This window comes from Rhinopithecus bieti, unplaced genomic scaffold (genome assembly GCF_001698545.2).
Source record: "Rhinopithecus bieti isolate Rb0 unplaced genomic scaffold, ASM169854v2 scaffold_32008, whole genome shotgun sequence".
Taxonomy (NCBI): Eukaryota; Metazoa; Chordata; class Mammalia; order Primates; family Cercopithecidae; genus Rhinopithecus; species Rhinopithecus bieti.
In genome coordinates, this window is record NW_016814433.1 from 431210 (window position 1) to 447218 (window position 16009).

Genomic DNA, 16009 nt, shown 5'->3' on the forward strand with positions numbered 1-16009 from the left:
TGACCTTCATAATAGTCTCTTCCCTGCATTCCTTTCCTAATGACTAAATTCTTAGCAGTTTACATCTCAAGTGTTCCACCCAGCAGCCACATATATGGCAATGGTTCTTGAAGGGAAATTAGAGAGAGCTGAAGATTTGAGTGCTGCCTAATTTATTTCCCTAAATTGCTTATTGTCACAGCATCATTCCTCTTTCAGTGCTTTCCTGAGGATGAACGCTATTTGTCCTAGCATTTGTTTCCCTTCTACTTAAACCAAGGGTCCCCAACTGCCAGGCCATGAACTGGTACCAGGCTGCACAGCAGGAGGTGAGCAGCAGGCAAGTGAGCATTACCACCTGAGCTCCGCCTCCTGTCAGATCAGCAGTGGCATTGGACTCTCACAGGAGCATGAACCCTATTGTAAACTGTGCATGTGAGGGATCTAGGCTGCATGCTCCTTATGAGAATCTAATGCCTCATGATCTGGGGTGGAACAGTTTCATCTCAAAACCATCCCTCCCCCGCACCAAGGTCCATGGAAAAGCTGTCTTCCACAAAACTGGTCCCTAGTGTCAAAAAGGTTGGGAACTGGCCGGGCGCGGTGGCTCAAGCCTGTAATCCCCAGCACTTTGGGAGGCCGAGAACGGGCGGATCACCGAAGGTCAGGAGATCGAGACCATCTGGCTAACACGGTGAAACCCCGTCTCTATAAAAATACAAAAAAACTAGCCGGCGAAGTGGCGGGCGCCTGTAGTCCCCAGCTACTCGGGAGGCTGAGGCAGGGAATGGCGTAAACCCGGGAGGCGGAGCTTGCAGTGAGCTGAGATCGGCCCACTGCAGCTCCAGCCCCGGCGACAGAGGGGAGACTCCTGCCTCAAAAAAAAAAAAAAAAAAAAAAAAGGTTGGGAACTGCCGACCTGACTGCCGTTCTTGCTATCACGGGAAGCTGGGGAAGCACACAGGGTGAGGTGTCAAATGGTCCAAGTCTAAACTCAATACCAGTTCTGTGCATTAATCAGAGGCACAGCCATGCCATTGTTGGGAGAAACCGACCACTTTAGAAGACAGTTCTCTCATCTCACACTCACAGTAAAGCATTCCATTCTAAACACCTGTGACTTCCAAACGGATGTTTTTATGTGCTGTGTGGATCTCCTTCTTAGGTATAAATAGGTGTATTTGACTGGCTTTGGAAACCTTGGAGTATCTCCATGGTGCCTTCTCATTCATTTGTCATTACAAGAATCAGTTAAGACATGGGACAGTTCAAAAACTTCAATCAATGTGAAAGCTATTGAGTTATCCATACTATTAGTATGTGTGTGTGTGTATATGTATATATATATTTGTTTGTTTGTTTTGAGACACAGTCTCACTCTGTCGCCAGGCTGCAGTGCAGTGGCGCCATCTCGGCTCACTGTAACCTCCGCCTCCTGGGTTCAAGCAATTCTCCTGCCTCGGCCTCCTGAGTAGCTGGGACTACAAGCGTGCACCACTACGCCCAGCTAATTTTTGTATTTTTATTTATTTATTTATTATTTTATTTATTTATTTTTTTGAGACAGAGTCTTGCTGTCACCCAGGCTGGAGTGCGGTGATGCTATCTCGGCTCACTGCAAGCTCCACCTCCTGGGTTCACGCCATTCTTCTCTCAGCCTCCCGAGTAGCTGGGACTACAGGTGCCCACCACCACACCTGGCTATTTTTTGTATTTTTAGTAGAGACAGAGTTTCACCGTGTTAGCCAGGATGGTCTCAATCTCCTGAACTCGTGATCTGCCTGCCTCGGCCTCCCAAAGTGATGGGATTACAGGTGTGAGCCACCGCGCCCAGCCAAGTTTTGTATTTTTACTAGAGACGGGGTTTCACCATGTTGGCCAGGATGGTCTCAATCTCTGGACCTTGGGATCTGCCTGCCTCAGCCTCCCAAAGTGTTGGGACTACAGGCCTGAGCTACCGCACCTGACCTTTTGTTTTTTAAGACAGAATCTCTCTCTGTTGCCTAGGCTGCGATACAGTAGCATGACCTTGGCTCACTGCACCTTCAACCTCGTGGGCTCAAGTAATCCTTTCATCTCAGTCTCCCAAGTAGCTGGGACTGCAGGCATGTGCCCCATCACTTGTTTTGTTTTGTTTTTTTGTGGTACAGACAGAGTCTTACTTTGTTGCTGACATTTTTCTCAAGTAATCCTCCCACCTGGGGCCTCCCAAAGTGCTGGGATTACAGGTCTGAACGACTGCGCCCAGCCTATTGTAACTTTTTGTTTAAAATTATTTCAACATAGGGGCCGGGCGTGGTAGCTCACGCCTATAATGCCAGCACTCTGGGAGGCCAAGGCGAGTGGATCACCTGAGGAGTTCGAGACCAGCCTGGCCCAACACGGTGAAACCCTGTCTCTACTAAAAATACAAAAATCAGCTGAGCATGGTGGTGCATGCCTGTAATCCCAGCTACTAAGGAGGCTGAGGCAGGAGAATCGCTTGAACCCAGGAGGCAGAGGTTGCAGTAAGCTAAGATCACACCAGTGCACTCCAGCCTGGGTGACAGAGTGAGACTCCATCTCAAAAAAGAAAAAAAAGATTAAAAATTATTTCAACATAAAAAGTAAAAAACAGGCCAGGTGTGGTGGCTCACACCTATAATCTCAGCACTTTGGGAGGCCCAGGTGGGAGGATCACTTGAGGTCAGGGATTCAAGACCAGCCTGGCCAGTATGGTGAAACCCTGTCTCTACTAAAAAATCCAAAATATCAGCTAGGTGTGGTGGCAGGTGCCTGTAGTCCCAGCTACACAGGAGGCTGAGGCAGGAGAATTGCTTGAACCTGGGAGGTGGAGGTTGCAGTGACGTGAGATGGGGCCACTGCACTCTAGCCTGCGTGACAGAGTGAGACCCTGCGTCAAAAAAAAAAAAAGGTAAAAAACGAAACACAAAAAACAGAGAAAACAGAAACCCCTTATTTCCTCTCCTCAGCAAAGTCTAGGTCTTTACCAGACATCCCCACATCCTTGGCTAATGCCAAAAACTCAGAAATTATTCACTCCCTCACACACACACACACACACACACACACACACACACATTTTTTAAACAAAGGCTGGAGTGCAGTGGTGCTAACATAGCTTACTACACTCTCAACCTCCCAGGCTGAAGTGATCCTCCTGCCTCCACACCTGGCTAATTTTTGTTATTTTTTTGCAGAGACTTGTATTCACCATGTTTCCCAGGCTGGTCTCAAACTTCGGGCCCAAGCAATCCTCCTGCTTTGGCGTCCCAAAGTGTTGGGGTTACAGGCATGCGCCACCACACCTGGCCCTTTTATCTCATGTTTTATATATATATATATATATATTTNGGTTGCATTGTTGTTGAGTTGCATTGTTGTTGAGGCTGCATTGTTGTTGAGGCTGCATTGTTATGTTGGCTGCAGATGGGGCGGGGCCTGTGACGGGCAGTGACCCAGCCTCTCTCCCCTCATTCTTCCACAGCTGGAGCCAGATGGACTGCTGGTGTGGGTCCTGGCAGGCGCCCTGGGGCTCAGCCTCGTCTTCTCCCTGGTCTCAGTCCCATTGCAGTGCTTCCAGCTCAGCAGAGTCTACGGCATTTGCCTGCTCCTCTTCTACCTGAACTTCCTTGTTGTGGCCCTCCTCACTGAATTTGGAGTGGTTCGCCTGAAAAGCACGTGACTGAAGCTGCTTAGTGCTGTGGCCTCACTGCAGGCAGATGCCCCACCCCTCCTGCTGGGGGAGGCCCAGGGACTGGAGCATTTCTGCAAGGCCCCTGTGGACACGAGAGCGTGGCCCTTGCTGCTGGAGATCTGAGGTCACTGCTGTGAGCTGAGAGAACTGCTCCGTACTTTTTTTTTTTTTGAGATGGTATCTTGCTGTGTTGCCCAGGCTGAAGTGCAGGGGAACAATCACAGCTCAATGCAGCCTCAAACTCCCAAGCTCAAGCATTCCTCCTGCCTCAGCCTCCCAAGGAGCTGGGACTACAGGGATGCAACACCACATCTGGCTTATTATTTTTATTTTCAGTAGAGATGATGTTTTGCTGTGTTAGTCAGGTGGTCTTGAACTCCTTAGCTCAAGTGATCCTCCCACTTTAGCCTCCCTAAGTGCTGGGATTCCAGTCATAAGCCATCACACCTGGTCCCTTTATCATATTTTTAAAAGGAGCGATGGACACATAGAGGCACAGTCCTGTAGTCTCAGCTACTCAGGAGGCTGAGGCAGGAGAATCACTTGAACCTAGGAGGCAAGAGGTTGCAATGAGCCAAGATTGCACCACTGCCTGCCAGAAGCCTGGGTGACAGAGCAAGACTCTCTAAAAAAAAAGGCCAGGCGGCAGTGGCTCATGGCTCACGCCTGTAATCCCAGCACTTTGGGAGACCAAGGCAGGCAGATCACGAGGTCAGGAGATCAAAACCATCCTGGCTAACACGGTGAAACCCCGTCCCTACTAAAAATACAAAAAATTAGCCGGGTGTGGTGGTGGCTGCCTATAGTCCCAGCTACACAGGAGGCTGAGGCAGGACAATGGCATGAACCCAGGAGGTGGAGCTTGCAGTGAGCCGAGATCGCGCCACTGCACTCCAGCCTGGGCGACAGAGTGAGACTCTGTCTCTAAAAAAAAAGAAAAAAAAAAAAACAAGAAAAAAGATATTGACAAAAAGAATGTACAGTTGGACCTGTATATTCTGTGGGTTCCACATCTGTGGATTCAACAAACTCTGTATTGAAAATATTTAAGAAAAAAAAAAAAAAGAATGATGTGCCAAACATGGTGGCTAAAGACGGTAATCTCAGCACTTTGGGAAACTGACACAGGGAGGACTGCTTGAGGCCAGGAGCTCAATCCAGGTTGGGCAACATGGTGACAAAAAAATATAAAAATTAGCCAGGTGTAATGGCACACACATGTGGTCCAAGCTAGTCGGGAAGCTGAGGCAGGAGGATCACTTGAGCCCAGGAGTTCAAGGCTGCAGTGAGCCATGATCATGCCACTACCCGTCAGCCTGGGTGATACATAGGGTGAGACCTCAACTCAAAAATATATATGAAGGATGGCTGCAAATGTGCTGAATATGTGCAAACTTTTTTTCCTTGTCACCATTCCCTAAACAGTATAACAACTACTTACACAGCATTTACATCATATTCAGTATTATAAGTAACCTAGAGATGACTTCAACTATATGGGAGGATGTGAGGAGGTCATACGCACACCATTTTATACTGGGGACTTGAGCATCTGTGGATTTTGTTATGTGCAGGAGGTCCGACTTTACATATGAAATATGTTAGACACAGTCACCTATGAGAAATTCTTGGTGGCTTGGTCTTTCATCCCTCTCAACTACTCACCTAGTCCCATTGAGTTCACCTATGAATCACACACACCTGACTCTCCCCCAATGTGCTGTTACTCTCAGGCCACTTATTACCACGTCAGCAGGTATGACCAGGTGTAACTGCGGGCCCTGCCTGCCTCCAATCTGTGACATACCACAATTCTTGCTTCACAAGCTACCCCGAGTGAGCTGTGAAAAGCAGCGTCACATCCCTTCATTTCACTTGCTCTAGTCCACTAGGCTCAAAGAGCCCCTCAAAATGCCAAGTTCTGACAGTCACCTCAAATGGTGCCTCCATGCCTAGAAGCTCTCTTCACCACTAATCCTGTATGTCCACGACTTATTTTCCTTCAGGAATTGGCTTAAATCTCACCCCTGCAGTGTCTCCTGACTAGGTCTTCCAAAGTAATTCCCCACTGCTCCCCCTCTTTATACCAAGTTCTTTTCCTTCTCGGTACATTTATCATTGTATCTGTGTAACATGTTTGTAAAAGGCCATGATTGCTTAGACTATGACATCTAAGATGGTAGGGATTATGTAAGTGCTTTGGTTTATCATCTAAGTTTTTAGTGAGTATATTGCACAGGACAGAAAAGGCCCTCCATAAAGATCTGTGAGGTGAGAGAAGGAGAAGAGGAAGGACAGCATCTAGTCAAGGACTCTTTCTGTGACAGAGCAGAGATGAGTTGGACACCCATCACCTCAGGCCTAGGCTGCAACAGTACCTCCTGATGAGCCTCCCCTCATGTGGCCTCTGACTCTGGGACACCAACCTGAATCTGTCACCTGTGGAGCCAGCTCCCCCAAGATGTGTGGCACCCACAGTGCCCCAGACACCAGCCAGATTTAGGATACTACCAGATCATCCAGAAGTGTATGGCCTGGAGGTTTGCCCATTCAGAACATGGGTCCTGAGCTCCAAGAAGGATGAAATGCAGACTTGTCACAGCCTGAGTAACCCAGAAACATAAAGACCAAAAGGAAGATCAGGAGGCTGGGCTGGGTACGGTGGCTGACGCCTGTAATACCAGCACTTTGGGAGGCCGAGGCGGGCAGATCACAAGGTCAAAAGATCAAGACCATCCTGGCCAACATGGTGAAACCCTGTCTCTACTAAAAATACAAAAAATTAGCTGGATGTGGTGGTGCACACCTGCAGTCCCAGCTACTCAGGAGGCTGAGGCAGGAGAATCACTTGAACCTGGGAGGCGGAGGTTGCAGTGAGCCGAGATGGCACCGCTGCACTCCAGGCTGGTGATAGAGTGAGACTCCGTCTCAAAAACCAAGGGACACAGAAACCACTGCAGGCAGATACAAAGTACTTGCATTGCTGGAGACCTTGCAGGTGAAATAGTTTAGTGACCTCTTTTGCTAATAAAGATTTTCAGTGAAGGGAATGGAAGGAAAAACTTTGAATGTGGAAACAAAAAACAAAGTATTAATGCTGAGCCAGGAAGCTGAAATACAAAGAAACCAGAAACAGGGCCCAGAGAAAGATTGGGGTGGGGGAGAGTCACAGAGACTCTAGCCTTCTATTCTGTGGCAAACAGGTCATCACCAAGGATGGGAGGTAGGTGAGGATGTCACAGCTCAGTACTGCCAGAAGTGGGTAGTTCTGATGCCGCTTGCATCACAGCACAGAAAACAAAGAGAAGGGAAAGCATCCAGTGTGCTCTGCATTCAGCACACTGATAGAAAGGCTGACCAAGCAAACACACAAAGAAAACCACCTCCCCAACGTAACTTATGAATACTGACACAAAAATCCTTAGAAATTCAGGACTCCAGCAGCACGTTACAAAAGCACTTCTGTATCTATTATACTCCTATGTTAACTGCTCAAAGGAGAATCGTGTGACCACTTTAGTAAGCTCTAGAAGGGAAATAGGAGCTATTACTGATTTTCATTCATTAGAAAAGACAAGATGACTATTTGTTAATCCAGATAAAACTGATTTGAATCAAAGCAGAATCCAGCATCAAGCTCATCAAAACCTAGAAACTTTTCCATTCAAGTCAGAGACTAGATACCAACTCTTCACACTCTGAGCTTCACACGATTTTGGACATACTACCCATGATGAACACGACTGCATGACGTAACACAACTGTTACAGATGATAAAAACACTGGCCAGGCATGGTGGCACATGGCTGTAGTCCCAGCTACTCAGGATGCTGAGGCACGAGAATTGCTTGAACCCAGGGGGTGGAGGTTGCGTGAGCCGAGATCACACTGCCCTCCAGCCTGGGTGACAGAGGGAGACTCCGTCTCAAAAAAAAAAAAGAAAAAGAGAGAGATGAAAGAATTTTTTTTCTTTTTTTGAGATGGAGTCTCGCTCTGTCGCCCAGGCTGGAGTGCAGTGGCATGATCTTGGTTCACTGCAACCTCCGCCTCCTGGGTTCAAGTGATTCTCCTGCCTCAGCCTCCCAAGCAACTGGGACTATAGGTGTGCGCCACCACGCCCAGCTAATTTTTGTATTTTTAGTAGAAACGGAGTTTCACCATGTTGGCCAGGATGGTCTCGATTTCTTCACCTCATGATTTGCCCAGCTCAGCCTCCCAAAGTGTTGGGATTACAGGTGTGAGCCACCGTGCCTGGCCAAAAAAGATCAACGAATTTAAGAGCATGACATGTTCATCTGGAACAACTATGCAAGACCATGAGGCAGGATTAACTTGATCAGGTAATAGTAATAATGAAAACTTAATTAAATGTAATACACATTCCAACAGGATTTTCTCAATGAACAGTGACAAGCTGAGAATAAGTGTTCATCTGGAGAAACAGATGGCTAAAGCCAGCTAAGACTTTTTTTTTTTTTAATAACAAGGGGAACCACTATATATCAAAGCACAGTAACATGGCTTTTACTCAGACAGAAAAGATCAAAGGAGAGTCCATAGAGGCCTGTATATAAAGACAGCTACTTAGTCCATAACAAATATGGTATTTCCAATAAGCAGAGGATGAACCCCATCCATATATAAAAGGACATTCCAGATAAACTAAACTAAAAAGAAAAAAATTTAAGTGATGTAATCCCAGCACTTTGGGAGTCTGAGGCAGGAGAACTGCTTGAATGCAGCAGTTCGAGGTATATAACAAATACCACATCACACTAAAGTGTTTGGATAATCTACCTATATATGATACAGAATCTAGAACAGAAATAAAGACATATTTGAAAAGAAAAAGAAATTGTAAAACTTCTGTATAGAGACTACATAAAGGTAGACAATACATGGTCTGGGATATGATATTTCAATATTAACATCCAGAACATACAGAATTCCTACAAATAAAAAAAGAAAAAAATGGGAAAATACATGAACTCACAAAAGAAAAAATACAAACAAGCCATAGATTTATAAAATATGTCCAACTTGGTCCATTGTGAGGAAAATGTGAACTACATTGAACACATTGTATTTATCCCATCAGATCTGCAAACCTTCAAAAGACCATTACAAATTGCTGTTGATAAAGAAGAAAAAGAGTTGTCATTTACTTCAGCAACTCTATGTATTCTGAAGGATTTTAAATTTTTTTTTTTTTTTTTTTGAGACAGGGTCTCACTGTCAACCTGGTTAGAGTGCAGTGGCATGATCACAGCTTACTATAACCTCAAACTCCTAGCCTCAAGCAATCCTCCTGCCTTGGACTCCCAAATTGCTGGGATTACAGGCATGAGCCCCTGGTGGCCTTGCCTATTTTAGAACAGATTTCTATTCTGGCCGGGCACGGTGGGCTCAAGCCTGTAATCCCAGCATTTGGGAGGCCGAGACAGGCAGATCACGAGGTCAGGAGATCGACACCATCTGGCTAACCCGGTGAAACCCCGTCTCTACTAAAAAATACAAAAAACTAGCTGGGCCGTGGTGGCGGGCGCCTGTAGTCCAGCCTACTCGGGAGGCTGAGGCAGGAGAATGGCGTAAAACCCGGGAGGCGGAGCTTGCAGTGAGCTGATGATCCGGCCACTGCACGTCCGCAGCCTGGGCGACAGAGCCGAGACTCCGCCTCAAAAAAAAAAAAAAAAAAAAAAAGAGAAAAGATTTATATTTATATATATACATACATATTTGTACTTTTTTTTTTGAGATGGAGTCTTGCTGGTCACGCAGTGGCATGATCTCTGCTCACGGCAACCTCTGTCTCCTGGGTTCAATCGATTCTCCTGCCTCAGCCTCCTAAGTAGCTGGGATTACAGGCACAAACCACCATACCCAGCTAATTTTTTTTTTCTTTTTTTTTTTTGAGAAGGAGTCTTGCTCTGTCGCCCAGGCTGGAGTGCAGTGGCACGATCTCAGTTCACTGCAAGCTCCACTTCCCGGGTTCACGCCCTCCTCCTGCCTCAGCCTCCCGAGTAGCTGGGACCACAGGCACCTGCCACCACACCCAGCTAAATTTTGTATTTTAGTAGAGACGGGGTTTCACCATGTTAGCCAGGATGGTCTCGATGTCCCGACCTCATGATCTGCCCACCTCGGCCTCTCAAAGTGCTGGGATTACAGGCGTGAGCCACTGCACTTGGCCCATGCCCAGCTAATTTTTGTATTTTTAGTAGAGATGGGGTTTCAACCATGTTGGCCAGGCTGGTCTCAAACTCCCGACTTCAAATAGTCTGCCTGCCTTGGCCTCCCAAAGTGCTGGGATTACAGCCATGAGCCACTGTGCCCGGCCTATTTTTTTTTAGAGAGACAGGGTCTCAAACATTCTCCCACCTCAGCCTCCCAAAGTGCTGGGATTACAGGCCTGAGCCACTGTGCCTGGCCTTAAAGGATCTGAGATGGTAATCTGTAACTACCAGATTTTTAGTTTACAACATTGGTTGATCCTGTAGTTCCGTTTTTAGATATCCAACCTACAGAAAAACCAACTCATTCGTGCAAAAAAAAAGTATGCAAGGAGGTTTTCTGCAGTAAATTTAATGTCCATCAAAAGAAGAAAAATCAAATGTGGACCACACTGAAGCTGTTAATAAAGCAGAGGTCGGGCACAGTGGTTCATGCGTGTAATCCCAGCACTTTGGGAGGCCAAGGTGGGTGAATCACTTGAGGTCAGGAGCTCAAGAACAGCATGGCCAACATGGTGAAACTGTCCTTTACTAAAAATACAAAAATTAGCCTGGAGTCATGGTGCACACTGTAATCCCAGCTACTGCAGAGGATGAGGCTGGAGAATCACTTGAACCCGGGAGGCAGAGGTTGCAGTGAGCTGAGATCATACCACTGCACTCCAGACTGAGCAACAGAGTGAGGCACCATCTCTCAAAAAATAAATAAAATAAAGTAGACCAGACAGACGTGGTGACTCATGCCTGAAATCCCAGCACTCTAGGAGGCTGAGGTGGGTGGATCACTTGAGCTCAGGAGTTCAAGACCAGCCTGGGCAACATGGTGAAACACTGTCTCTACAAAAAAAAAAATTAAATGGGCATGGTGGTACTTGCCTATAGTTCCAGCTACTTGGAAGGCTGAGGTAGGAGGACAGCTTGAGTCCAGGATGCAGAGGGTGCAGTGAGCTGAGATCATGCCACTGCACTCCAGCCTCGGTGACACAGTGAGAGCCAGTCTCCAAATCAAAAAGAAGCTGAACTGTCTGTATTATAACACCCTCATAATGTGTATACATATTCACATACATTCACATAAGCCTATGTAAGAAAGTCTGGCTGGAAATACACACCAGGGTTACCAGTGGTTATGAAGGGAGGGCAGAGTAGACAGTACATGTAACAGACTAAGGGAGCCCCTACTGTCAACACAAGTATCACCTGCCACCGCCAACAGGTTCACTTTCAACCAAGCAGGACACTGCTGATTCTGGGGCCAGAGAAAAACTTAAGAGTTTGGTTCTGCAACTGCTCATCACAGCACCCCATCTGGGGTATCCCAATGCCTACTGCTTTTCCAAGATATGGGTCCCTGACTAATCAGTTGGCCCCTTCCCTGTGGGGGCTTCCCATGTCTGGTTCTCACCTGGAATGGTGTCTTGAGGAATTCCTCTCTCCACTGGCCAGAAATCTTCTGCCTCCTCTAACTGAGATACCACATCTGGTTTGGAAAGCTGATGTTCTGCTCAAAGGAAAAGAGACAGGGCTTGTGGGGGTCTGTGTTCGGGAGAAAATGCTACCTATCCTACCGCAGCACAAGCCGTCTCTAGCTTCTTCCCTGCTAAGGCATGACATACATGACTTCTGGCCTAGAGCGGTGAACACAACTCCATCCATCCCTGTTGTTGGCTTTCCTAGACTCCTTTGCCAAGCAGCTAAGGGGCCCATTTCTGGTCAGCCAGACACAAAGAGAGATCGGTCAGCTGGGAAAGCTTTTGCTTTCTGGTTCAACATGACAGCTGTGAAAGAGACTTGGCTCGGGCTACCCCTTCTCCTTGTTTCTGCCTTGAGCACAGATGCAATGCTTGGAGCCACAGCTGTGCAATGACTAGGGGGAACATGGAAAGGTTCACAATAACCAGAGTCTGAAGGGACAGGCTTTTTTTTTTTTTGAGACAGAGTCTTGCTTGGTTGCCCAAGCTGGAGTGCTGTGATCCAATCTCAGCTCACTGTAACCTCCTCCACCTCCCAGGTTCAAGCAATTCTCCTGACTCAGCCTCCTGAGTAGCTGGAGTGCCCGGCTAATTTTTGTATTTTTAGTAAAGACAGGGTTTCATCATGTTGGTCAGGCTGGTCTAGGACTCCTGATCTCAACTGATCTGCCCGCCTCAGCCTCCCAAAGTGCCAGGATTACAGGTGTGAGCTACTGTGCCTGGCAGGGACAGGCTCTTTGGTGCTACTCCTAAATCGTTGGGACACTGGCATCACATTGTCTGGAATTTCTGTGGAGTTGTTTTTTTGTTTGTTCGTTTTGTTTTTTTAAATAGAGACAGGATCTATGTTGCCCACACTGGTCTCAAACTCCTGGGCTTAAACAATCCTCCTGCCTCAGTCTCCTCAACTGAGCCACCATGCCTGGCTGGAACTCTTGTTACAAAAACAATAAGCATCCACTATTACAGCTGAAAACATCCCCCACAGACCCATCTCCCTCGTATTCAGGGAGGGATGGACTACTAGGCAATGCTTCAGAAGTCATACTGAAAAGCTGCCCTTTTCCTACTGGTGCCCCTGCAGTCTGAACCCAAGCAGACACATACTTCAGAGGTGCTACACAGATCCTTATTGACCTGGAGGCCAGCCTTACCCACTGAGACCAGGTTCCTGTAGTTCTCCAGCATCACTTCCCTGTACAGGGACTTCTGTTTGAGGTCCAGCAGTCCCCACTCTTCCGGGGTAAAACCCAGTGTTACATCTTCAAAGATCACTGGTTCCTAAAAATCCAGATTCTTGTTCAGCCATGGGCCATCCGCATCCATGACAAAAGAAAGACAGGGGAGGCTGACCAGGCCAGTGAAAGCACAGAGTGGTCTACAAGGGCAATTTGGTAGTCTCATCCTGAGTTCCTGTCTTTGTCTGAAACCCCAAGCAAACCCAAGCTTGACTCTATTCAGGTTACAATAAGGAGAGCAACACATGAGTCCTCTGTAGCATATGAAAACCTGTCCATTTATTTTACTTTATTTATTTATTTATTTGTTTTTGAGACAGAGCCTCACTCTGTCTCCTAGGCTGGAGTGCAGTGGTGCAATCTCGGCTCACTGCAGCCTCCGCCTCCCGAGTTCAAGCGATTCTCCCGCCTCAGCCTCCTGAGTAGCTGGGATTACAGGTGCACACCACCACGCCCGGCTAATTTTGTATTTTAGTAGAGATGAGGTTTCACCATGTTGGTCAGGCTGGTCTCGAACTCCTGACCTCATGATCCGTCTGCCTCAGCCTCCCAAAGTGCTGGGATTACAGACGTGAGCCACCGCACCCGGCCCTATTTCTTATTCATTTGAAAATTCTGACTTTGAGAGTGGTGCGTATGCCTCCTAGGGAATTCTCTGAGCTGCACCATCACACCCAAGCTGTCAGCCCCTGCCCAGGGCCCTGATGCTTCTTTCTATTTCCTTCACCTGTCAGTGATCCATCCTCACCTGTCTTTTCTACTTGTTATTGAATTATGCTGCTGTCACCTCTTGCTCGATGCCAATTTATCTGCTGAAATCTAAACATAAGCCTGATCCCTGCATAGACCTATCAATTACTCTTTGGGAGGCTGAGGTGGGCGGATCACCTTAGGTCAAGAGTTCGAGACCAGCCTGGCCAACATGGTGAAACCCCGTCTCTACTAAAAACACACAAGAAAAGTAGCTGGGCATGGTGGCACACGCCTGTAGTCCCAGCTACTCGAGGAGGCTGAGGCAGGAGAATCACTTGAACCCAGGAGGCGGAGGTTGCAGTGAGCCAAGATCGAGCCAGTGCACTCCAGCCTGGGCGACAGAGGGAGACTCCATCTCAAAAAAAAAAAAAAAAAAACAAAAGTCCTGTCAATTACTCTTCCCAGTATAAAGGGTACAAGGAAGAGCCTTGACCTGGCCTTCAGAAGCCCCTACAATCTGGTCTCTATTCTAACTACACCCTTGGAAAACCAAACCACCTGCGGTTCCACCATCAAGCAGGATCTCTCATGCCCAACCAATCTACCCCTCCCCGAGGTGCTCTGGGGGACGGGGGCATCTCAGGGAAGGTGGTATCTCACCACCATCCGCATCCCCCCAGGTGCAGTAGCGGACTCAAAAGCCGAAGGAAGCCTCTACTCACACAGGACCAGGCCGTCGGAAGCCTTGAGGCCATAGTTTCCTCCTTCTCAATGTGTCTCTGGTGGAAGTGGGCAGAGTCCTGAGGAAACCGAAGTTGGGAGGGGAGGGAGAGGCGTAAGAGCTCCGCTGGGGAGCTACCCCAGCCTCCGCCCAGGAACGGCTCCCTCAGCGGGAAATGACAAGCCCAGCCAAACTGGAAAACGCCCAGAGTGAGTCACAGGACTCCCACAGTACTGGAGAGGACCAGTTTTCCCCTCCCCGAGAGGACACCGAGCCTCCTCTGTCCCGCGCATCGGAGGGGATCGCCTCCCTGGCCCAGACCCCACGCTCCCGGAGGCGATTTGTTCTCTCCACCCCGGCGCCCCGAAAGCACTGTCTCCCCTCGGGGTTCCGGGTCACCGACCCCATCCCACAGAGCGGCGGGAGGACTGCAGGCAGGGCCTGCTCCGGGTACCCGAGCTCGGCGGGAAAGGCAGAGGCCGCGCTCGCCCCCAACTAACGGTTCCGGACCCGCCCAGCGCAGCCCCCGACGGACGCATGTTTCGCGCGGCACTCACCCGGCGCGCGCCGCACAATGGCGCCAGTCGGCCGGCGGCGAAGTGCGTCAGCCCGCCGTCCCGGACTACAACTCCCAGATGCCCCCGCAGCGCGCCAGCTCGCCTCACCCAGCGGCGGCCATCTTGACCGGCCGGTTAGGGGCGGCAGGCGAAGCCGGGGTTGGCAGGAGGAGGGCACTCGTCCATGTCCCTCGGCGGTCCAGCTAGGCAAGGGGAAGCCTTTGATGAGGGACGCTAGGCCGCAGGGCCCCACACTAATGTGGGCGGCGACCCGAGCTGGGAGAGAGTCGTGCCCTGCCAAGAAGGCGACCACTCTTGGGGCAGAGCAGAAGCTGGAGATAGGAAAGGAGCTGGACAGGGGTGAGGCCGGAAGTGCGGAGTAGGTGATGCTTAGTTGGTGGCAGTGGGGGCGGGATTAATTATGACGTCCCTTGGGAAGAGGAAGGGCGGGTAGGGGGCGGGTAGGGCCCGAAGTGCAGGGGGCGGGCCTAACTGGCCGTCCATCCTCGGTGGAGGGGCGGGGGCAGGGAAGGGCGGGGAGAAGGAGGCGGGGCTAGGGTTCACGCAACTTTTGGGAAAGGGGGCGCGACTGGAGGACGGAAGTCGCGGGGGGGAGTGGGGAGGTACTGTGGTTCCAGCAGTTTCAAAGGTGAGAAAGAAGGCGAGGACTGGGAGAGCAGGAAGTGTGCAGGAGTTGGGACTGACGGCACCTATGTTTCTGGGAGATGGGTCCTGCCTAGAAGTGAGGGTGGACAGGGCCAAGTGTCCACTCAAGGTCAGGGAGGGGAGGGAAACTCGGAGGACCGGAAGTGTGATGGGAACGTGGCCAAACGTCCACCCTAGTTCTGGGGATTAGAGGAAGGGAGTAGGAAGGTCAGGGGTGTGCAAGGGGAAAGAGGGAAGCCTGGGTGGACCGTAAGTGTGATGGGAATGAGGCCAAACGTCCACCCTAGTTCTGGAGAGATGGTTAGGGCTAACTATACCCCAGGCATTGGGGAGGAGGAGCAGTATCCTCTGCCCGGTGTCCCCCTGTGGTCCAGTTTGCTCCTGGAAGCTGAGGCACTTACGTCTAGGGAGAGGAAACTGAAGTCTGTAGCTGTCCAGGACCTGGTGTGTGCCACCCATCGTTGGGCCCAGGGTGCTCTCATCTTCCTTGGAAGCTCAGGACAAGGAGGTATTCTCTTGGCTTCTTCAAGGACCGACATCTGGTGTTTTCGTATCTTCCTTAGGTCCCAGGTCCTGGTATGGTCTTGTCTTTTTGGGACCTGAGGGCCTTGATCTCTCTGGGTGCGCAGGGCACTGTGCACTCTCTTAATCTTTCCTGGCAGGTCTCAGTAGTCCTCTGCCTCCCTCTGGTGGTCTTGTACATTGCCTGCTAAACTTGTTCCACGGGTTGTTAGTTTTTTGGTCACTGTGGAGGAT

General features: G+C 49.3%; 1 protein-coding gene across 6 annotated transcripts in view; it reads right to left on the reverse strand.

Moving 5' to 3' along the window:
• The window catches only part of ZNF274 (zinc finger protein 274), a 33582-nt gene extending 18543 nt beyond the window's left edge, over nt 1-15039 (reverse strand). Inside the window, exons 1-4 of one of the 6 annotated variants that reach the window (XM_017850684.1) lie at nt 14588-15039; nt 14032-14109; nt 12533-12659; nt 11312-11407 (exon numbers count right to left, since the gene is read on the reverse strand). In XM_017850684.1, coding sequence (XP_017706173.1) covers nt 11312-11407; nt 12533-12659; nt 14032-14064 — 256 coding nt within the window. In that variant the 5' untranslated portion in view covers nt 14065-14109; nt 14588-15039. The other 5 variants (XM_017850686.1, XM_017850685.1, XM_017850687.1 and 2 more) reach the window with 5 other exon arrangements.
• Between the last annotated feature and the right edge of the window lie 970 nt (nt 15040-16009).